The sequence below is a fragment of the Hemitrygon akajei genome, chromosome 26, assembly GCF_048418815.1.
Source record: "Hemitrygon akajei chromosome 26, sHemAka1.3, whole genome shotgun sequence".
Lineage (NCBI taxonomy): Eukaryota > Metazoa > Chordata > Chondrichthyes > Myliobatiformes > Dasyatidae > Hemitrygon > Hemitrygon akajei.
The window spans coordinates 32,572,402-32,596,946 of NC_133149.1; the positions used below are offsets into that span (position 1 = coordinate 32,572,402).

The 24,545-nt window shown below is 42.2% G+C and overlaps 1 protein-coding gene across 2 annotated transcripts in view; it reads right to left on the reverse strand.

Annotated features, from left to right (window-relative positions):
• igsf9bb (immunoglobulin superfamily, member 9Bb) overlaps positions 1 to 24,545 on the reverse strand; it is a 711,231-nt gene that overhangs the window by 89,269 nt on the left and 597,417 nt on the right. Inside the window, exon 12 of one of the 2 annotated variants that reach the window (XM_073029796.1) lies at positions 16,916 to 17,027. In XM_073029796.1, the coding sequence (XP_072885897.1) occupies positions 16,916 to 17,027 (112 nt within the window). Of the gene's footprint in view, positions 1 to 16,903; positions 17,028 to 24,545 lie in introns of both variants that reach the window. The other variant, XM_073029795.1, reaches the window with a different exon arrangement.

The window sequence follows — 24,545 nt, forward strand, 5'->3', positions numbered from 1 at the left end:
CATTTCCTGAGGAGACGCTGTATTGCGTTGAGAGAGCAAGAGTTTAATAAAGCGAGGGGCGCATTTGCACTGCGCAGTTCCTGAGGAGACATCTGATTGTGTTGAGGGATAGTGAATTTAAATGAAGTGAACGGGGCAATTCAGCGCATTTTGCATACCTCATGATCAAGGAGACAGTGGATTGCGCAGAGGGAGGGAGAGAGTTTAAAAGTAGTGTGCCCTGTCATTTGGCACATTTTGTGCACCACTGTTCCAGAGGAGGTACTGTATTGAGTCGAGAGAGAATGTGTTTAAAAGAAATGAGCAGGAGCAGTTGGCACAGCTTGCGCACTACACTTTGTGAGGAGATGTTGGATTGCCTAGAACGAGAGAGTTTAAATTAAGTGAGCGGGGCATTCAGTACACTTTGCGCACCAGAGTTCATGAGGAAGCATTGGATGGCAATGGGCAGCATTTGGCCAGTATGTCTGCCACAGTTCCCGAGGATTGATTGGATTGTGTAAAGGAAGAGCGAGTTTAAAAGAAGTGAGGGAGGCACTTGGACAATTTGCACTCCACAGTTCTCAAGGAGACTTTGCATTGTGTATAGAGAGACAGACAGACAGAGTTTAAAAGAAGTGAGGGGGGCAGTTGGCAAAATTTGCCTGCCTCAGTTCTGGAAGAGGCAATGGATTGCGCAGTGGGAGCAAGCAGGGCCAGTCAGCACATTTTGCGCACCACAGTTCGCGAGTAGATACTGGATTGCACAGTGGGAGAGAGAGAGCGCGCGCTGAAAGGAAGCATACCAAGGCTGATGGCACATTTTGTGAGTGATAGTTGTTGAAGAAACATTTGATTGTGTAGAGGGAGAGTTTAAAAGAAATGAGCTGGGGGCAGATGGCATATTTTGTGCGCCACAGTTTTTGGAGATATCAGATTGCGTAGAGGGAGAGAGAGTTTAAAAGAAGTGAGTGGGGGCAGTCAGCACCTTTTACACACCACAGATTGAGGAGATATCGGATTGCGTAGAGGGAGAGAAGGTTTAAAGTAAGCGAGCGGGGGCAGTTGACACACTTTGCACGCCACAATTCTCGAGGAGACATTGGATTGCACAGATGGAGTGAAAGTGTAAATGTAGAGAGTGGTGTCAGCACATTTTGTGCACTACAGTTCCTGAGGAGACATTAGATTGCACGGGGGGTGGGAGAGAGAGTTTAAAAGACGAGAGCGGGGAACAGTAGGCAGATTTTGCACACCACAGTTCCCTAGTGACTTTGGATTGCCTTAGAGGGAGAGAGTTCTTCAAATAAGCAAGCTGGACCAGTTAACACATTTTTTCATGCCACAGTTTGAGGAAATATTGGATTGCGTAGATGGAGGGAAAAGTTAAAACAAACAAGCTGAGGCCTATTGGCCTATTTTCTACGCCACATTTCCTGAGGAGACATTGGATTGCATAAAGGGAAAGTTTAAAAGAAAAAAGCGGAGGCAGTCAGCACATTCTGCATTCGCCAGTTCCCAAGGACACATCAGACTGCGTGGGGATACAGCGAGTTTAAAGACAGCGAGCAGGGGGAGTCGGTGCGTTTTGCGCAGCAGAGGTTCTGAGGAAACATTGGATAGCGCAGAGGGGGAGATTAAAATATCGAGTGGGGTTGAGGAAATATTTGATTGCATAGAGGGAGAAAGAGTTTAAAAGAAGCAAGGGGGAGGGTTAGTTTTCACATTTTGCGCATTACATTTCTTGAAGAGACTTTGGATTGCTTAAATTGAGAGAGACCTTAAAAAAAGTGAGCATGGTCAATCGGCACAGTTTGCACGTCACAGTTCATGGGGAAATGGTGGATTGCGCAGTGGGGGGTTATGAATAGTCTAAAAGAAGTGAGTGGGGCCCGTTCGCACACTTTGGGCACCACATTTCCCGCAGAGACATTGGATTGCGTAGAGAGAGAAAGTTTAAAACAAATGAGAGGGTGGAGTCGGCACCTTTTGCGCACCTCAGTTCCCGAGGGGGTGTTGAATTCGCAGAGGGCGAATGAGTTTAAAATAGCGAGCAGTAGGCACATTTTTTTTGCGTCACAGTTCTCAAAAAGGCATCAGACTAAGCAGAGGGAGAGAGAGAGCGAGCAAGCAAAAAGGAATCTTGGCATTCAGCACGTCTTACACGCCACAGTCCCTAAGGAGACAATGGATTGAGTACAGCGAGGGAGAGTTTAAAAGCGAGTGGGGGGAAATCGGCATATTTTGCGCGCCACAGTTCCTGTAGTGCATTTGGATTGCCTAGGGGGAAGAGAGAGAGTTTCAAACAAGTAAGGGGGAAGCAGTCAGCACATTTTGCGCGCCATTGTTTGAGGGGTTACCAGACTGCGTAGAGGGAGAGGGAATTTAAAACAAGCAAGTGGGGGCAGTCGGCACATTTTACAAACCAGAGGTCCCAATGAGACTTGGACTGCACAGAGGGAGAGAGAGAGTTTAAAAGAAGGAAACGAGTGCAGCCGGCAAATTTTGTGCGCCATATTTCTCAAGGAGACATTAGATTTCCTAAAGGGAGAGAGGGTTCAAAAGAAGTGAGCGCGGTCAGTCAGCAACTTCTGCACATTACAGTTTGAGGAGACATCGGATTGCGAAGAGGGGGATACATTTTAAATTGCATAGAGGGAGAAAAATTTTAAATTACGCAAGCAAGACCAGTTGGTACATTTTTTTTGCGCCACAGTTCCTGAGAAGACGTTGGGTTGCTGATGCACCATCAATAACTCACGCTGAGACTTAGGAAGTGAGATATCGGCTTTTATTGACTGAAGAACAACACTACATCCTGGGAAAATGAGGGAGAGCAGCAGACCACAGTCGCCTTTATACAGGGGTCTGTGGGAGGAGCCACAGGGGCAGTCAGCAGGGTCTGTGGGAGGAGCCACAGGAGCAGTCAGACAGGTATCTAGTTCACCACAGTTGCGCAGAGGAAGAGAGAGTTTCAAACAAGCGAGCGGTACCAATTTTTTTTTGCGCCACAGTTCCTGAGGAGATGTTGGGTTGCGCAGAGAAAGAGGAAAGTTTAAAAGAAAGTAGTGGAGGCTTGGCCCAGTTCTGAAAGATGCATCAGATTGTGTGAATGCAGACTGAGTTTAAAAGCAGTGAGCAGGGGGAGTCGGTGCATTTTGCGCAGCAGAGGTCCCGAGGAGACATTAGATTGCGCAGAAGGAGAGAGAGTTTAAAATATCAAGCAGGGTCAGTCAGCACATTTTGCATGCTATGGTTTGAGGAGATGTTGGATTGCGTAGATGGAGAGAGAGTTTAACATAATTGAGTCGGGGCAGTCAGCAAATTTGGCACGCAATTCCCGAGGAGACATTGGATCACATAAAGGGGGAGCGAATTTAAAAGAAGCGAGTGAGGGCAGTTGGAACATTTTGCGCACCACAGTTCCCAAGAAGACTTTGGATTGCGTAAAGGGAGGCCGAGTTTAAAAGAGCTGAACAAGGGCAGTTAGCGCATTTTTCGTCTCACATTTACCGAGGAGACCGTGGATTGCATAGAGGGAGAGTGAGTTTGAAAAGAAGCGAGTGGAGGCAGTCGCTAAGTTTTGCACGGCCCAGTCTGAGTTGATGTGAGATTGTGTAGAAGGAGAGAAATATTTTAAAGAAGCAAGCGGGTAGTCGGCATATTTTGCGCGCCAGATTTTCTGAGGAGACATCAGGTTGTGGAGGGAGATAGTTTAACAGAGACACGCGAGAGTGAGCAGTCAGCATATTTTGTGCTCCTCAGTTCCCGAGGAGGCATTGGGATTGCACAGAGGGAGAAATAATTTAAAAAAAAACAAGCGGGGGCTGTCGGCACATTTTGTGTGCCACAGTTCCTGAGGAGACATTGGATTCTGCACAATAAGGCACTTGGTATGGTCCAATAAAAATAAGTTAGATTTAAGCAGAATGGCCATTGTGGGAGTGGGCCAGTGTTAGAATGGGGAGTTGAGGCTTTGTCTCATGGAGGCTTCGGTGAGGAAAGGTGTAGGTTGTAGGTAGATTTTTTTTGTTATTTATTCTTGTTTAATTGCAAATTTAGAGCAGTGCATTGCCATGGAGGGTAGTAGAATGCTCTTTTTGCAGGATGTGTGAAGGCAGGGAGATCTCCAGTGTCCTTGTTGGCAACATCTACCAGAAGTGCATCAAGCTGCAGCTTCTAACAAACCATATTAAGGACTTGGAGCTGGAACGGGATGAACTCCGGATCATTCCAGAGGCTGAGGGATTGATAGACATGACATACAGGGAGGCTGTTACACCCAAGTTGCAGGAGACAGGTAGCTGAGTGACAGTTAGGAAAGGGAAAGAAGATAGGCAGTCAGTGCAGGATAGCCCTGTGGCTGTTCTCCTCAACAACAGGTATACCACTTTGGATGCATTTGGGGGGAATGACCTAGCAGAGGAAAGCCTCTTGTGCGCCACAGATCTCTAGCACTGAGTCTCAGAAGGGAAGGGGGGATAAGAGGCAAGCTGTGACGACAGGGAATTCGTTGGTTAGGGAAACAGAAAGGAGGTTCTGTAGACAAGAACAAGATTCCTGGATGATTTGTTGCCTCCCAGGTGCCAGGGTCAGGGACACTTCAGATCAGGTCCACTGCATTCTTAAGTGGGTGGGTGAGCAGCCAGAGGTAATGGTCCATGCTGGTATCTATGACATGGGTAGGAGGAGTGACGAGTTCTGCAAAGTGAGTTCAGGGAGTTAGGTGCCAAGTTAAAGGACAGGTCCTCCAGGGTTGTGATCTCAGGATTGCTACATGCCCCACATGCTAGTGAGGCCAGAAATAAGATCATACAGTTTAACCTGTGTGAAGGAACACTTGTGTTGTTCTAGCAGACAATGTGAAGGAGAATCCTAAAGGCTTCTACAGATATGTTAAGAGCAAAAGGATTGCAAGGGATAAAACTGGTCCTCTGAAAGATCAGAATGTTAATCTACGCTGGAGCCAAAAAAGATGGGGGAAAATCTTAAATGGATTTTTTTGCATCTGTATTTTCTCAGGAGACAGAGTGTATAGAAATGAGGTAAAGCAGCAGCTTGGACCCTATACCAATTACAGAGGAGGAGGTGTTTGGTGTCTTGAGGCAAATTAGGGTGGATCAATCCCCAGGGCATGAAAATATGTTCCCTCAGACCTTGTCAGAGGCCAGTGCAGAAATTGCAAGGGTCCTGGCAAAGATATTTATATCATCCTTAGCCACGGGTGAGGTGTCAGAGCTTTGTCAGATAGCTACTGTTGATCCATTGTTTAAGAAAGGCTCTAATAAGCCAGGAAATTATAGGCCAATGTGCCTGACATTAGCAGTGGGAAAGTTATGGGAAAGTATTCTAAGGGGCCGGATATATAGTTATTTGGATAGGCAGGGTCTTCCTTGAATAAGGATAGTCAACATGGCTTTGTGCATTTTAAGTCATATTTAACCAATCTTATACAGGTTTTGAAGGAAGTTAGCAAGAAGACTGATGAAGGCAAGGCAGTAGATGTTGTCTACATGGACTTCAGCAAGGAATTTGACAAGGTCCTGCATAGTGAAGGTTGGTCAAGAAGGTTCAGTCTCTTGGCATTCAAGATGAGGTAGCAAGTTAGATTAGACATTGGCTTTGTGGGAGAAGCCGAAGAGTGGTAGTAGATGGTTGCCTCTCTTGACAGGAGGCCTGTGACTAGTCGTGTGCCACAGGGATCGGTGCTGGGTCCATTGTTGTTTGCCATCTATATCAATGATCTGGATGATACTGTGGTTAACTGGATCAGCAGATTTGCAGGTGAAAACCAAGATGGACAGTGAGGAAGACTATCAAAGTTTGCAGTGGGATCTGGACCAGATGGATAAATGGTCTGAAAAATCACAGATGGAATTCAATGCAGATAATTGTGAGCTGCTGCACTTTGGGAGGACCAACCAAGGTAGGTCTTAAATGGTGAGCGGTAGGGTACTGAAGAGTGCAGTAGAACAGAGGGATCTGGGAATACAGATCCATAATTCCTTGAAAGTGGTGTCACAGGTAGATAGGACTGGAAGGAAAGCTTTTGCTTTCATAAATCAAAGTATTGAGTACAGGACATGGAATGTTATGTTGAAGATATGCAAGATGTTGGTGAGGCTTAATTTGGAGTATTGTGTGCAGTTTTGGTTACTTAACTACAGGAAGGATGTCAATAAGATTGAAAGAGTGCAGAGAAAATTTACAAGGATGTTGCTGGGATTTGAGGACTTGAGTTATGGGGAAAGGCTGAATAGGTTAGGACTTCATTCCCTGGAATGCAGAAGACTAAGAGGAGATTTGATAGAGGTATACAAAATTGTGAGGGATATAGATAGGGTAAATGGAAGCAGGCTTTTTCCATTGAACTAGGTCATGGGTGAAGGGTGAAAGGTGAAATGTTTAAGGGGAACTTCTCTCAGAGGGTGGTGTGAATGCAGAACGAGCTGCCAGTCGAAGTAGTGGATATGGGGTTGATTTCAACACTGAAGAGAAATTCGGATAGGTACCTGGATGGCAGTGCATGGAGGATTATGGTTCAGATGCAAATTGATGAGACTAGGCAGATTAATGGTTCAGCACAGATTAGATGGGCCAGAGGGCTTGTTTCTGTGCTGTAGTGTTCTATGACTCTATGACTTAAAGTAACTATTATGCAATACTCTTTCAATGTGCTTTAACACAAACATACTTATCTTAGAAAGGATGTGCTGAAACTGGAGAGGGTTCAAAGGAAGTTCATGAAAATGATTCCAGGATTGAATGGCTTGTCATATGAAGAGTGTTTGATGGCTGTGGGCCTGTATTCACTTTAATTCAGAAGGATGAGGGATGACCTCATTGAAACCTATCGAATGGTGAAAGGCCTTGATAGAGTGGATGTGGAGAGGATGTTTGCTATGGTGGGAGAGTCTAAGACCAGGGGACACAGACTAAGAATAGGGGGGGGGGCGTCCTTTTAGAATGGAGATGAGGAGAAATTTCTTTAGCCAGAGGGTGATGAATCTATAGAGTTCTTTGCCACAGGCAGCTGTGGAGGCCAAGTCTTTATATATATATTTAAGGCAGGAGTTGATAAATTCTTGATTGGTCAAGGCATGAAGGGAAGAAGGCAGGAGATTGGAGCTGAGAAGCAAACTGGATCAGCCATGATGGAATGGCGGAACAGACTCAATGGGCCAAATGGCCTAATTTTGCTCCTATATCTTAAGTATAGTCTTATACTATGGCTGAAGATTTCTTCTCTCTGATCATGTGCCTGGCGGGACGTTTGTAGATGCACCATCATAATTAGGAGAAGAAGAACGGGGTTGATGGTTGTAGGGGGAGGAGGTGAATTCCATCCTGATGTGCCATGTTGGGAGACCTCTGTGAAACAATGCAACACTGGGTCTCTACTCAGCCTGATTTTACTTTCCATTGGTCAGTGAATCAGTGTTCCACCTAGTCCTCCCTTGCCAAAGGTAGGGTGCAGTTGGGAGTCAAATTTGTATCTTTGTCAAAGCTGCTAATGATTTGAGCACTGATCACAGTTGTATAAAATTCATCTTGTATTAATGTGTGCAATGTTTTGTCCAGATTGTTTTATGACTGTTCAGTAAGTTCGTAAACTAGTTTCACAATTTTTTTTTTCATCTGCTATTAAATTCCAAAGATACACTGCTTTAAACGGTTATATAAAATCTCCTTGTAAAATTGTGTATATTTTCTGATGTGTAAAGCAGTATTATTTAAATTTATGACTTATGAGGTGGAAAGTTAGACAAAGGTTGAAAGATTATTCTGCTTGGAATGCATTTGTAAATTTGAGGTGGTGCTAGAGATAGCAGTAAAGCACTGAGAGCATTAGAATGTATTTATATGTTACTTTTATCTTGGTTATGACAAGGTGTTGTAACCTGGGGGGGGGGGGGGTAATTAAGAAATGCACTTTTTGCAAATGATGATTTCTTGTTGGGAAAATAAGTTTTTATTAAAGTATTTAAAAAAAAAGGGGCTGTCATTTGTTGAAAGATTGGAGCGACTGGGCTTGTATACACTGGAATTTAGAAGGATGAGAGGGAATCTGATTTAAACATATAAGATTATTAAGGGATTGGACACACTGGAGGCAGGAAGCATGTTCCCGCTGATGGGCGAGTCCAGAACTAGAGGCCACAGTTTAAGAATAAGGGGTAGGCCATTTAGAACAGAGATGCGGAAAAACTTTTTCACCCAGAGAGTGGTGGATATGTGGAATGCTCTGCCCCAGAAGGCAGTGGAGGCCAAGTCTCTGGATGCATTCAAGAGAGAGTTAGATAGGGCTCTTATAGATAGCGGGGTCGAGGGATATGGGGAGAGGGCAAGAACGGGGTACTGATTGTGTATAATCAGCCATGATCACAGTGAATGGCGGTGCTGGCTAGAAGGGCTGAATGGCCTACTCCTGCACCTACTGTGTATTGTCTACAACATAACACACCTTTCATTATAAGTAGGCGTGGGATTTAATTACACAAATGTATAGTATAAAGTCACTCGGAGTATCTGTGGAATTTTGCTCACAGAAGGGGGTTGATACCATATGGGTTAGTATTGGGACCCTTGTTTTTTGTTATTTATACTTAGATGCAGATGTACAAGCATCGATCAATAAATTATAAAGTGTTTCTGAAAAGGAAGATGGTTATTGTATATTACAGGGCGATCTCGATCAGTTAGGGAAGTGGGCCGAGAAGGTTGGGCCAAATGCAGGAAGTTAGGACTAGTTGGGTGGACACAAAGTTCAACATGGAATCATCGGGGTGAAGGGCCTGTATCCGTATGGTGTTGCTTTATCACTCTAGGTGAGGGTGGTGATTGGCAAGAATGGTGGAACAGTGCTTTCCCAAGGTCCTTCAGGAAAAATAAGTCATAGGGTGAAGAGGACAGAGCAGGGGGATGGGACTGACAAGAATGCTCAAAACGATTTGGTAGAGGTTGAATGGGCCAGATGGCCTCTTTTGAGCTATAATGCTTCTGTGGTTCAACATAACTCAAACTTTGCTTTCTTTGCTCGACTGATTAGACTTCTCAAATCTGTTGAGGTACGGATGGTGGAAAGCAAAAGCAGCACTCAGATGCTTTATCAAGTGCAGAAAATAAACCACAAATATCAAACCGGATACAGTCTATCTACTGATATCTTTTATAAACCCACTGACTCTCACAGCTTCCTGGACTATACCTCTTCCCACCCTGTTACTTGTAAAAAATGCCATCCCCCTTCTCTCAGTTCCTCCATCTCCACTGCATTTGCTCTCAGGATGAGGCTTTTCATTCCAGAACTACTGAGATGCCCTCCTTCAAAGAAAGGAGTTTCCCTTCCTTTACCAATCAACACTGCCCTCACCTGCATCTTTTCAACTTCACGCACGTCTGCCCTCACTCCGTCCTCCTGCCGCCACACTAGGGATAGGGTCACTCGCCCTCAATTACCACCTCACAAGCCTCTGCATCCAGCATATAATTCTCCGTAACTTCCATCATCTCCAATGGGATTCCACCAAGCAGCACATCTTTCTCTCTTCCCCCCCCCCACCCCCTTTCCACTTTCTGCAGTGATCACTCCCTATGCGACTCCCTTATCCACTTGTCCCTCCTCACCAATCTCCTTCCGGGCACTTATAATTGCAAGCAGAACAAGTGCCACACCTGCCCCTACACCTCCTCCCTCACTACCATTCAGGGCCCCAAACATTCCTTCCAGGTGAGGTGACACTTCACCTGTGAGTCTGTTAGGGTCAGCTACTGTATCTTGTGCTCCCGTGTGGCCTCCTATATATTGGTGAGACCGGACATAGATTGGGAGACCACTTTTCTGAGCACCTTCGCTCTAGCCGCCACAATAAGTCGGATTTTCCAGTAGCCACACATTTCAATTCCACTTCCCATTCCCATTCTGACATGTCAATCCATGGCCTCCTCTACTGCTACGATGAGGCCACACTCAGGTTGGAGGAACAACACCTTATATTCCATCTGGGTAGCCTCCAACCTGATGGCATGAACATCGATTTCTCGAATTTCAGGGAATGCCCCCCATCTCACCATTCCCATTTCCCCCTCTCACCTTTCTCCTTCCCTGCCCATCACCTCCCTCTGGTGCTCCTCCCCCCTTTTCTTTCTTCCTTGGTCTTCTGTCCTCTCCTATCAGATTCCCCCTTCTCCAGCCCTGTATCTCTTTCACCAATCAACTTCCCAGCTCTTTGCCTCACCCCTCCCCCTCTCCCGATTTCACCCTTCACCTACCACCTTGTACGTCTTCCTCCCCTCCCCCCACCTTCTCATTCTGACTTCTCCCCTTCCTTTCCAGTCCTGAAGAAGGGTTCCGGCCCGAAATGTCGACTGTTAACTCTTCTCCAGCATTTTCCCGGCCTGCTGAGACCCTCCAGCATTTTCTGTGTGTTTCCAAGAGTATAATATTTACTTTTCGGAAATTGTAACAGTATAACCTATCTCCCTGGGCTCCTTCAGAGCTCCAAGCCTCTCTTTCACACCTGTTGCTCAAGAATGTTTGAATTGAAAAAAGCAGATTTTCAAATCATCCTTACTATATACAGACTCTGTCCTTTGTACTGACCAGTGTGAAAGTCATTATGTGCCAGTCTTCTGATCAGTGGTGGCTTTGGTGATTTCTATTTTAGTTAAATTAGATAAAGAGAAGATGTAGCAGGTTAGTTTAACCTTCGAGCAAATCTTCTGCCGATAAATTACTTCATTAGTTCAGGGGCACACAGAATGACAAGGATTCATTAACCGATGCCATAGCTGGTTATGCTGGAGCACGACAGCTAAAGCTTGGAGGAAGATTCCTGATAAATGAAAAAACAGCAACATTGTGTGACCTCCAAGTGATATTTAATCAGATTTTTTTCACCAGGCTGAAATTGGTTAGAATTCCATGTCAGGCTTTACAGACCAATGCTGTTTTGTAGAAGGTGCTTATTTAATAGTACTTGATCTAATCTACAATTGTGGTGCATCTGCAGAGTTTCCAAATAACATCTTTCTCTTTCGATTTACAGCTTCCCTTCCATGTACGTAAGTGTTCTACCTCTTGCAGCCTCCTTCAGCTGTCGATTGAGAAATTCAGGGGCATCCATTAGAGTAGCTGAGGCATGTTGTTTCTGATCTTGGATGACTGTACTTCAGTCGATAGAAATTGTGAGCTGATTGAAGCTTACAGCACAGAAGGGAATTGGATATATACTTGAAGGTTCAGGGCTGTGAGCAAACTGCAGGGGAAAAGAACCAGTAGTACAGCCAATTGAAAGAACTACCACAGGAACAATATGCTAAATGATTTGCTGTCATTGTGTAAAATTAGTATCTACACAGGAGTGCGTCTTCACCACTGTGGTTGCATCAATCAAAGCTAAAGTTACATTCTGTTCCTTTTATGACCCTAGGATGCTCCAAGGATGCATATAATGGAATTCCTGATGTGCAGTCACTATTGTTACAAAGAATGTACCCACAGATTAACCTGTTACCCCCATCGCCACCAGTGGCATCTGACAGTGTTTGGTTGCCTATCAATTCCACATCCATGGAGAAAGGTAATCAAACTCATCCCAGTTGGGTTCAGTTAAAATTACCTAGTAGGTATTATTGTTACACATGGAAGCTTAGGGAAGGATTCTGCATTCTCACTTTCTCAGAATAAAGTGATGCTTCCAGGAAGCCCATAGCAGGTTTATTTCTTATGACTTTTGACATTAATTTTAGAATTAGTGAATCACAACTGCTGTGGTTGTGATTCTTTGTTCCCAGGAGACTGAATCAGCACTTGTCTGTTTTATTACTATTCAGCAACCCTCTCTAAACATCTCCCACCTACACTGGAAGGGGAAGTTCAGTGCACCAGTACGCCACCAAAGTAACTGTGCACGTGGAGCTGAAATGTCGCAGTGGATCTTTTTCATGAACCAGGAATCATGATTTTTTCCCCCATTATCAATATAGAGTCTGTATAGGGCTATAATGCAGAAAAGGCTGCGATGATCTGAAATGGCAGTTTGAGTGCCTGTAGCTATTTACATAATATACATAAGCATATATTGTGGTTATTCTTATTTGCCTGAATATTGGTTTCAGAAAACAAAGGAAAAGTAAACTGTGGACATAAATTGAATGAGGGTGAGTACAGGTTTGGGCACAGATGCCAGAAGTCTGGAGGACTTTAAGATGTGGATAGTGGCAGTGAAGCAGTGAAAGGCCATTAAGGATGCATTATGTCAATTCTAGAGGTAACCAGGCTTGGTTGAGAGTTTCTGCAGCAGATGATCTGAGGTAATACCATGTTGTGAAGCATGAAAATGTTGTTGGCCTGTATGTGGGTCCTCAGACTATTGGGAGGGAAAGGGATCTACACAGAGGCTATGGAATGGAGTTTGTGAGGGCCTGAAGTTCCAGTCTTCTCAATACTTAGTTGCTAGAATTCTCTGTCATTCAGTGCCAGTGTCATACAAGTGGCCTGAAGACTCAGAGGTAGTTGGAAGGAAAGATGACACTGTAAAACATTTTTCCAATTACTTTCTCAAAGATACTGCAATTTTCCACCAACTTGACCCTCATTAATGTAGTATTAATACATCAATAGTGAGGCATCCATTTTTGGCAGACTCTCGCACTCTGAGGTGGTCAGCTTCAATAGGATGTCTTGGATATAAATGTGATGGGGTGATTAAAAGCGATTCGAACTGGAGGAATGTGGGGTTGGAGAAAGGTATAGGGAGGTTATTTCCCACGAGTCTAACTTTGTCAAGTTGGCACTTACTTCCTGAATTGTCTCTAAATTAAACACAATCCTGCAAATATGCAGCAATGATGCCAACATCCATCTGAAACACAAAATTGATTCAAGATATTTTGTGGCCAATCTAATTTGTCGAAGTCAATAAACTTCATGCATACGAATATGAGTTTGATGATAACAAGGAGTTTCAGCTGTGGAGTCTCTCACTTGGCAACCCCACAGACAAGTTTAAAAAATTGCAGACATTAGAAATTGAAAATAAATACAGAAAATGCTGGAAGTACTCAACAGGTCAGGCTGCAGCTATGGGACGAGAAACTGGGACCTGCTGACTATTTCCACCATTTTCTGTTCTTATTTTGGATTTCCTGTATCTACAGATTCTTTGGTTTTTCTTTACTTGTTGAATTCACTATCACTTCTCTCCAGGAGGAAGCTCTACTCTGCACTCTACCTGTCTTGCAAGGTAAATAATATCAACCTTTAGCTGCCTCAAATGTAATATCCACCTCTTAGTGATGCTCATATAACACCCGCAACAAAGGCAGTTATAAGGCCAATATTGTGATGGAAGTAGGGGAATATTTTTATTTATTCATATTTCAGGATGAGCATCACTGACCAGGCCAGCATTTACAACCCACCCCTCATTCTACTTGACCTAAGTGGCCATTTAAGAGTAAACCACATTGGTGGGCATGGAGTCACATAAAGGCCAGACTATTCAAGGATTGCAGATTTTCTTTCCTGAAGAACATTAATGGGTTTTACAACAACTGAACAGTCTTGTGGGCATAAAAAACCCCCAAAACTCCAGACTATTAGTTTAAATCCAATTGCAGAAAACAGTGGCATTAGATGACTGAATTGTTGGGTCTGTAAGCTTTATGTCCTCACTTGACCTGAGTGTCATAATGTGACTTTGCCCTGATCTGTAAATGAAGATACTACACTATCTGATTAAAATTATGGTAATGATAAGACTGACATATGTAAAGTTCTGGTATGTAAGATGGACTGGCATTAATTTTCCAATAGTATGTGTGTTGATTGTTTGGCTGTGTCAGCACACTGTGCTCCAGTCGTCTTTGACTGACATGCCTCAGGGCTGTTGATATAATGTCCCAATATATTGACTCAGCAACGAAGAATCTTAGCTGTTAAAAAATGTCTATTTTTCCAAATGATGATTTTAAAAAAAAACCTCATTGAATCTTTTGATCTCTGGGGATTGTTAACACTTCAGAATTTATACATTGGCCTCAAGTAGTCTCCATTCACATTTGCACAAAATCCATTTTTAATCTTTAAAGTAGTGTCAAGCATAAGATATTACAGTCTTCAACCCCCAGTCCAACCTGGTGAATTAAAAGCCTTGAAAAGTATCAGTGACATTTTTTTTCAGAATTACAATTTTCCTAAGCATATTTCGTAAAGAACTAAGTGCATCACAGAATTTGCTTACGCCAGTTTAAAGCAGCATTAGTGTCCTTCCAAATGTATTGCTATTATGAACAGCCAATATTGAGTGGGTAAATTTACACTGTTAAGAGCATCTTTTTTCACACTTCTGATCTTAGGAGGCAGCTCTTAAAGACTCAGACAACAACCAACACATTACAAGTTGGGATATACTGGCAATGAGTATGCACATGCTACAATGATGTGGGGGTGAGCAGGGGTAGGGTGCTCTGGAGAACAGGGGAACCTGCACAGGCTTCTGAAGAACAATGCACATAAGAAACAGCCTAGCTCTTCAAAGTGCATGTCTGACAGGTGGCTGCCATAGAGGCGTCCACGTGGATCTATGTTCACTGTGAATTCCTGGATTTGTCTGAACATGGTGCTTTGGACCTTTGTATGGGAGCAAACCACACATATGAGAAAAACATAATGTTCCTTGCTTTACTTGTAAAACTATTCTTACATCTGCAATGCAGCAGTGAGCAGCAAGTGACTTGCTTTAGCAAGGGCAACCTGCAACAATCCCGAGGCTAGATTTCTGAGAATGACAATGCCCTTGACTTTGGCTTTGAGAGCAGTGCAGCCACTCGTGTTTGGTCGTTACTGCATGGCAGACTCAAGATTAGAATTATGGACTTTCCCATCAGGTGCAGAGTTAATGCCTCTCCACTCTGCTCCAATCTCAACTACTTACATTTCAGTCAAGTCACACGTCAGGCAACCTTTCAGGAAGAGATTGCCAATTAAGTGATGGTTCAGCATCATTTCACATAGGATGTCAAAAGCCAACAGATGAAAGAAATACTCATCTTGCAGTCTGGGACCCTTGAACTAAACCTCAGAAGCCAAAATCATCTATCTTCCATCTGGTCTCTGAGCCATCCATCCTAAATCAGTACCCTCTTGTGGTATGTAACACACTGGGATGAATTTCCCTGCTTATCCATTTTGGCAGAAGCATTACAGAAACCAGGGAAAAAAACAACACCAGTGCAGTTAATGACAAGAATGTAAAAATCCTGTGCATGTGAAATTGAATTAATGAACATATGAAATTGACAAGGCAGTGCATTAAGGCAGCCACACACTATCTATAATTTGTCAGTATAGCAAATTACATTGAGATTTCTTTCTTTGGGGAGATGGAGAACAAGTAGGTATTTTATATTCTGTTTACACGTCTTTAATTAGTACCTTGTAATTGTCTGAGTATTTAGTAGGCTTCTTGAATCGTCAGCTAAATGACTGCCTCCACTCTCTTTGTAGATTTCATTATACATTACAGTGAGAATGATTGTGTGAAACACAACCCTACACCCAGGCCACACTCTTTTCTCGTTGCTGCCATCAGGTAGCAGGTATAAGAGCCTCAGGACTCGCACCACCAGGTTCAAGAGCAGTTACTACCCCTCAACCATCAGGCTCTTGAACAAAAGGTGCTAACTACACTCATCGATTGAGATATTCCCACAACCACTGATCTCACTTTAAGGACTTGTTGTTTAAGGCTCTCATTATTTATTGCTATTTATTTATATTTGCATTTGCACAGTTTGTTGTCTTCTATGCTCTTGCTCTTTCATTGATCGTGTTTACAATTACTTTTCTATAGATTTGCTGACTATGCCCACAGAAAAAAGAATCTCAGGGTTGTATGTGGTGACATATATGTACTTGGATCATAATTTTTACTTTGAACTTTGAAATAAGCCCATGTTAAAGTTAACAATTGAATCATTGATATGAAATGTTAACCTGGACCTCCATTTGCCACAGAGACATTAACCTGATTTTTTCCAGTATTTTCTGTTATTTAATATCTGGCTAGATTGATGGTTTCCATTTTGCTATTGCATAGATGGACCCAGTGTCAGTCTGAACAGAGCACTTAGGATCAAAGAGTACAACTAGTGTTAGATTAATAACAACACTGCATGCGATGCAGAACACCACAAACAATTGATAGCATTATAAAATTGTGCCCTAAAGGCTGGCAGTCAATGACCTCTGTCTGACACCATCTAACATAAATAGCTCCTAGGCAAATCTACAGTACTAATTTGGCATTCTATGACTCCAAATATTTAATGTATTGAATATATAATTGGTATCTCTAGCCAGTGACAGTAACAATACAGCCCCCACTTTAATTAATGAGTAAATCGCTTGTTCCATCTGAATGTTGACTTTTTGTCTCATTCAGCTGTGCTCTGCCAAGACAATGGAATGACTATAATCAGAGGATGCACCTAACATGTTTCACAGTGCACTGTTTGTACTGGATCAAAGGATTAGGAAACTATCAAGGCATTAGTAATTTACCTCCAAGATCGTGGTTTGAATCTAGTTGAGACAAGCTACTGATTGGAGGTCGCAATAAGTCTGGATAGTTTCATAGTTACGTGGGTTAAGAAGCTGCACTCTACTGCAAGCATAGCAGGACAGCTCAACCAGAAAGGAATGATAAAGGACAAATGGAATATCAAGGCAGTTAGTAAGCCCAAAAACTATTGAGCCAGCACAGCCTGTTTGAAATCAGAAGCCTGCAGCTATGCAACTGCCAAGCAATAACGACAAAGAGCAAATCATTATAGGAAGCCTAATGCATAAAGAACATTTGTTGTAAGCGAAGAACTGAGAAAGAAAAGGTGGAAAGCAAAGCATGCTGGGATGACTCACACAGGGCCATACCAGACTGTGAATGTCTGCTCATATCCACCATCATAACCTGGGTCCCACGAGGCATTAGCAGAGGTCATTGCGGCTGTGACTCGAACATTGGTTGGAGCATGTGGACTTGTGCCTGCAAAGAAGAAAAGTGAAAACTTAGATCCTATGGAGTCAGCATTTACAAAAAAATATATCTACAAAACCCCCTTATCATGATAACATGATTCCATTGTGATCTTCCATTAGGTCCTTGTGCAGTTGTACAGGGCTCTGGTGAGAACACACCTGGAGAATTGTGTGCAGTTTTGGTCTCCAAATTTGAGGAAGGACATTCTTGCTATTGAGGGAGTGCAGCGTAGGTTCACGAGGTTAATTCCTGGAATGGCAGGACTGTCATATGTTGAAAGATTGGAGCGACTGGGCTTGTATACACTGGAATTTAGAAGGATGAGAGGGGATCTTATTGAAACTATAAGATTATTAAGGGATTGGACATGCTAGAGGCAGGAAACATGTTCCCAATGTTGGGGGGGTCCAGAACCAGAGGCCACAGTTTAAGAATAAGGGGTAGGCCACTTAGAATGGAGTTGAGGAAAAACTTTTTCACCCAGAGATTTATGGATCTGTGGAATGCTGTGCCTTAGAAGGCAGTGGAGGCCAATTCTCTGGATGCTTTTAAGAGAGAGTTAGATAGAGCTCTTAAAGATAGCGGAGTCAAGGGATATGGGGAGAAGGCAGGAACGGGGTACTGATTGTGGATGATCAGCCATGATCACAGTGAATGGGGGTGCTGGCTTGAAGGGCCGAATAACCTACTCCTGCACCTATTGCCTATTGATATTTTTTGCTTTCAAAATCCCTCATTCACAAACCCAACATGTGCATTCCCTCAAATAACCAGAAAGCAAAATAAAATTAGATGTAAGAGAAGGTTCAGTAAAATGGTGACTGGCAGAATAAGCCTTTGAATCAGACAGTACCCATAAGGCTGTGCTCTGCCAAGGCAAATGACATCACATGGTACCACTATAACTAGAGAATGCATCCAAGATCTTTCACAGGTGGTATTACATTTTTAAACTAGATTATCAAGCAGTAACTGTGCATAAAAGGACGGTTAAATTATTTTAGGAAGCCATACCAGGTTCTGAAGATAAATAGTTCCAAACTGGAGAGAAATTACTGATGAAATGCACAAGATTTGGAATAAGCTTGTTGGCTGTAATTTTTTTTCCAAGGCATTGTAAGCGAATATTGCTTAGCACTGCTTTACCAAGTCCTAAACCCCATTCACTGTTACCATTAACAGTATTTCATGATCAGAGATGCTCGATAAACTGTGTAATCAAAGTATTCCAGAATAAATAGAAGCTATGGATAATTTCAACAGACTAATGTTGGAAGAAATCAACTGCTGGTAACAAGACATGCATAATTTTGAGGTAATAGGGACTCAAAGGGACCAACCACTTTAACACTTTGGCAACAACTGCTGGTCAGACTTTCATTTTCTGTGGTGAGTGACTAATCAATTCTCGATTCTCCAAAGCCTTTTGATCATCTAAAAGGCAAAGAGTCAGGAATATGATGGAATACCCTACATTTGTTTGGAAGCATGTAGCTCCAGTAGCAGTGAAGAAGATTAACAACATCTAGACAAAGCAGCCCGCTGGACTGGTAATCAGTCTACCTTCTGAAACAATCATTCTCTCAGACACCACTATCACAATGTGACTAAAATGTGCAGTTACTTAATTAGGCCATTCCAAGAGTAAACCTGCATTCTATACCACCAATCAAGAAGATACGTTGGATTATCATCACACACCATTCAAGTCATGCATCATATATTTGGAAATATAGATTTCAGTGTACCTTTATAGTGGCTGGGTGTAGCTCCTGGCCAGCTCCTACCCAACAGCAAAGTCAGTAAGATTGCAGCAGTTCATGAAGGTTTCACCTTCCTTCAAGTAATCAAGGAAGAGCAATGCTTCATGAATTAAAATCTAATTGCTCCTCAAATTTGCTCTGCCTTTTAATAAAACCCTGGCTAATTTTCCATTTCATCTACTTCCATCCATCACCATATCCAAAGAAGATAAGTACAGACATGCTCTACGTATGATCAAGATCATGGCTGGTCTACCTCATTTCCATTTTCCTGCACTATCTCCATTTCTGAAATCTATGGATCCTTGCTTTGAATGAAGTCAGTGACTATGTAGCCAAAGTCATTGATGTACAAAATTCTCTCCAGCCTTTGAATGCAAATAAAATCTCATCACCTCGGTTCTGTGAGGTGTGCAGTTTAGTTGGAGAGGCATAGAGAATAGAGGGTCTTGTTCTAAAAGGGGTAAGGAGAAGAGGCACATAGGTTAATGTGTGCATAAACCACTGAAAGTGATTGGATGGGTTGAGGAAAAGGTTAATGAGGCTTATGCAGTTCTGAGATTATTAATGCACGTTTGGTGTGTAACAGCAGCAAAGTCTTGCTGAATCTTTACTAAACACTTGCCCAGCCTCAGCTGGAATACTACATTGATTCCTGTTCCGTCATTATAGGAAAAATGTGAAGATATTAGAGAGGGCTCAGAAAAGATCTCCAAGTATGGTTTCTGAGATGAAGGACTATAGTTACAAAGGGGGAAAATTTGGGAACTGCTCTGGTAGAGTGCTGGTAAGACATAATGGGCCAAATCACCTCTCAGTGTCACCATTCTAGTATTCTACAAGCAGCTTCTTATTCTGGAAATGTGATGTCTGGTTTCTAGACTCATTTCCATTTACAGCTATAAGTTTTCACTCAGTCTCAAGTATGTTTGGTAGAACATTCCAGGGTAGAAAATCCGTGGGACATAAAAGCTTTTGTTTGGAAATACCTTATTTAATTACTATGTCCCTAACACTTTCTACCCTAGCCCAACTCTACACACTCTGTCTCAGGAAATTGGATTCTCAACAGTTATTCTGTAATTCCTCAAAGGATGTTCCACTGATATCACCTCTCAATCTTCTGAATGTTGGTCCAATTGCTGCTTATAGTTCAACTACCTCATCCCAGCATCTAACCAGTTGTAGCAGTACTCCACCTACAACTGGGATTCACATGTGGTTTTCACTCAGATTGATCTCCCATGGAGGCTCTTCAGGCAATTGCATCTCTACTGCCATTCGTTTTACTCTCATCCTACACTAATTTCATTTTATTCCTCTCAGATTCCCTCTGCTGCCTGTAAGGAGTTTGTACGTTCTCCCAGTGGGTTTCCTCCCACAGTCCAAAGATGTACTGGTCGGTAGGTTAATCAGCCATCGTAAATTGTCCTGTGATTAGGCTAGGGTTATATCGGGGGATTGCTGGGAGCTGTGGCTCGAAGAGCCAGAAACGGCCTAATTTGCGCTGTATCTCAATAAATAAATAAATTTCCATCAACAGTCCGCAGATTTTACTGTCTGTCTGTGCACCAGGGATTACATACAGTACACAATTAACTGCTAACCCAAACGTCTTTGGCATGTGGAAGGAAACCGGATGACCGAAAGGAAACTCTCATGCTCGCAGGGAGAATATGCAAACTTCACTCGAACAGCATTGAACGCAGGTCACTGATGCTGTCAGGCAGCACCTCTGCAAGCACTGTCATTGTGTTTGCTTTTGGTGTCTGGATTTCACAGCACTGAAATGCTATGAGCTTTGCATCAGAGTGCTTTGAGTGGCCGTGATTAAATCATGCAGTTGCAGCCCAGTGATGTGTCTTAGCAACCACATGGCTTGAAGGAACTTTGGTATTAAATCAGCTTGACAAATGTGGTAAATCTATATGATGAGCCTGAACCACACCAATACTGAGCAATTAACATCCCTCCATCAGGACTGGAACTCTGTAGCTTCAACCTTGATCTTTGTTTGTATTGTCAGTTTAATTTATTTCTGTTCAGTTAATAAAACACATCTTCTGATTATGTGGAATTTAAAGATATTCATGTTACTCAAAAGCAATTTCTGCAAATTTGGAGGCTTTAGTAATAAACTAGCTGAAAGCAATAGTAAAATATAACAGGTCGTCACATTCTTCATAGATTAACAAGGTGCCCATGGATTCAGGAATGGCTTCACAATCTTGTTGAGTTTATAGCTCTCTTTGTTTTCCAGAACATATAAGTCAGAAAAGGCAGTTAACACAATTTTATTAATACCACACTGCTATCTCTGCAGCAGCTATTCCTGATGCAGTGTGAATCTACATCATTTAAAACAAGCAAACACTTCCTCTTTACCTGTTGTTTTTTCCTCATTTGGTACTTCATGCAAATGGCCAAATACCTCTTACTCCTCTAATGCAGAATTCTCCCTGGCTCCCATTAGCTCCCAAAATGATTCAAACTTTACATTTTCTGAAAACCTTTCAGAGCCTCTGTAGCATCCTTCAGCCTTCCATCAGCTCCCATACTCCAAAATTGATTACTTGCTGCTTCTGACCACACCTTACTCCTCCAGTAATGATAAAAGTTTTCCTCTATGTCCTTCTGAAGTTGACTTGGTAAGGTTATATTTTTTTCTCCTCTCCTGCCTTTCTCTATAGTCTGCTGTTCCTCAGTTGCCTGTTTCTAGGTTTCACATTGCTTTGGAGTTAAGACTATAAGACATTGGAGCAGAATTAGTCTGCTCTGCCATTTGATCATGGCTGATCCATTTCCTTCTCAACTCCATTCTCCTGACTTCTCCCTGCAACCTTTCACGCACTGACTTACCAATAATCTATCAACCTCCACTTTAAATACACCCAATGACCTAGCCTCCACAGCTGTCTGTGGCAATGAGTTCCACAGATTCACCACCCTCTGGCTAAAGATAGTCCTCCTCATATCCATTCCAAATGGATATCCCTCTATTCTGAAGCTTTTCCCATCTGGTCCTAGACTTCCCCACTATAGGCAACATCCTCTCCACATCCACTCTATCAAGGCCTTGTTGAGGGGCTAGGTGTGGGCGTGGTGTGGAGATGCAATATAACCAGACCATCCGTTAACAAGCCTGCAACCCCAACATGGTACATAAGAACATAAAAAATAGGAGAACGAGTTGGTCATTTAAATCCGCATGTCTGTCCTACCACTGAAAAGACTAAAGCTAATCTTCCATCTCAGAAGCATCTGCAACCAGAATCGGAATCACGCTTATCATCACTGCTTTATATGATGTAAAACTTATTATTTTGCGGCTGCAGTACAGAGCAAGGTATAAGATTACCAGATATGACCAAATAAATGAACGGTGCAAAGTAAAGGAATAATGAGGCAGTGTGTTCATGGGTCATTCAGAATTCTGATAGTGGAGGGGAGGAAGCTGTTTCCAAATCATTAGCAACAGGTTTTCAAGCTTCCATATTTCACTACCGATGAGGGCATTTCCCAGATGATGAGGTATCTTGGTGATCGATGCCACTTTTTTGAGGCACTGCCTCTTGAAGATGCCCTCGATGGTAGAGAGGGTTGTGCCTGTGATGGTGCTGGCTGAGTCTACAACCCTCTGCAACCACTTGTGATCCTGTGAATTGGAGGATCCATACCATACCACTGTACATCTACCAACATTTGCAAGAATCTTTGGCGCCACATCACATTTCCTCAGACTCCTAATGAAGTAGAGCCCCTGGTGTGCCTTCTTCATGATTGCATCAATGTGTTGGACCCAGAATGATCCTCCAATGTCCAGAGATTATCAATCAATATTTTGGGTGCAATCCAGGTAGAGATTTCCAAAGAATTACTACACCTTCTGAGAGAAGAAAAATCTCCTAACCGATTACTTGAACATTCTTTGCTGACTTCTAAAATTCTTCCAATCCTCAGGTTTAAATGTTATTTTTCTGGCAACTTCGTAAACATTTTCCTTAGACTTAAAATTATAATCAATATATTTTCTATAATTTACTTGTTAGATTTCTATGCCAAAAAGCAGTCCTTCTTCCCAAGTCATTGCTTTTTAAATGCTAGATATTGCCTGCCACTGACATATCCTTTAATGCAGTTTTATCAACTATCCAGCCAATCTTCATAGTTTACTTACAATAGTTTGGATTGAAAATTTTAGTTTCATGAGGGAATTTTATGTAAAATGCAATCATATTTTGGTCATACTTTCTAAGGGGACACCTTTCAACAAGATTAGTAATCACCCATTTCTCTTTGCAAAATACTGGATTAAAATAACCTATTCCCTGGCTAGTTTTTCCAGCACACTTGGCTGGTGGATAACATTTAAAGGCCAATTCACTTCTTCTTCCTGAGGTAGTTTTCAGACTGTTTTTCTCCTTCTAATCATTACTCTAGGAGCGGGAACTTGCTGTCATCTGCTTGTTAGTGTCAGGCAACACAAGGAGAGGAGAAATGCCCAGGATGAATTGCAATTTGTTTCTCATCCGCCAATATTTTTTAAAAGATCCTATCAGACAAAAGTTATGTGAGAAACTGAGAGTTTCAGACCATTTATTTGTACCTACTGTAATCCATGATACACGTTTTCACTGAGGATTTGGCTGACAAAATGCAATAACTGTACTCCATTCACTATTGTGGTTTAATTCTGTACCTGCAATAGAAACTTGGCAATTGTGTACATTAAATATTACAATGATTAGGCTCTGTATTTTCATGTTAATTGCAATGCTAAAGCGAGCCTTCTTTCCACAAGGTAATGAGATTAATCTGCTAGCCTGATCAAGCTGAGTTCCCAAGGACATTTGCAGTAACCAATGTCGATTGCATGTAATCAGCGCAATTCAAACTGATTTATTTTTATATTAGATAGATAGATAGATAGATACTTTATTCATCCCCATGGGGAAATTCAACTTACATGAAAGGGGCTGCACAATTATCACAAATTCATGAAACTAAAGCCACAGGTGGAACGGAAACACTAATATGGCGTTTGAATAGCCAACTGAGCTTGGCAAGGAAAGAAGTTGGTGAGGCTGTAACACTAAAAAGGCCGTGCGTTGGTCCTTGGATCATGATGCTACTGCACAACATGTGATGTCACACCACGGGAAGAAAGGTGTGCAATAATAACTTATCCATCAACTAATTATGAATGGGAATGATTGAATAGAAAGATGAAAAGAACATTACTCTAGCTGTTGTGCCACAAAACTGAGATAAAGCTTCTTGTAATACAAAGTTCAAAGTATGTATATGTCATCATATACTACCCTGAGATTCATTTTCTTGCAGGCATTCAGAGTAGAACAAAGAAATACAATAGAATCAATGAGAGACTAAACACTAGGTCTGACAAACAACAAATGTGCAAAAAAAAGACAAACTGTGCAAAGCCAAAAGTATACAAATAATAATAAATAAACAGTAAATAAATAACGCTGGCAACATGAGATGTAGAGTCCTTGAAAGTAAGTCCATAGTGAACAAAGTGAAAATACATTTCATCAAAGGTGAAAATGGAGCCATTAATTGTGATAATGAAATGATCACATCTATGCAGGATAGAGTATAGTGATAATCATTTGATTTACTTCGTGAATTTCACTTTGTCTCCCTCAACCAAAATGATTTTCGTAGGTTTGGAAAACAATTAAAAAGGGACGCAAGAAAATACAGTCAGAGTTAAGCTGCAAAGATCTGCTATTTCAAT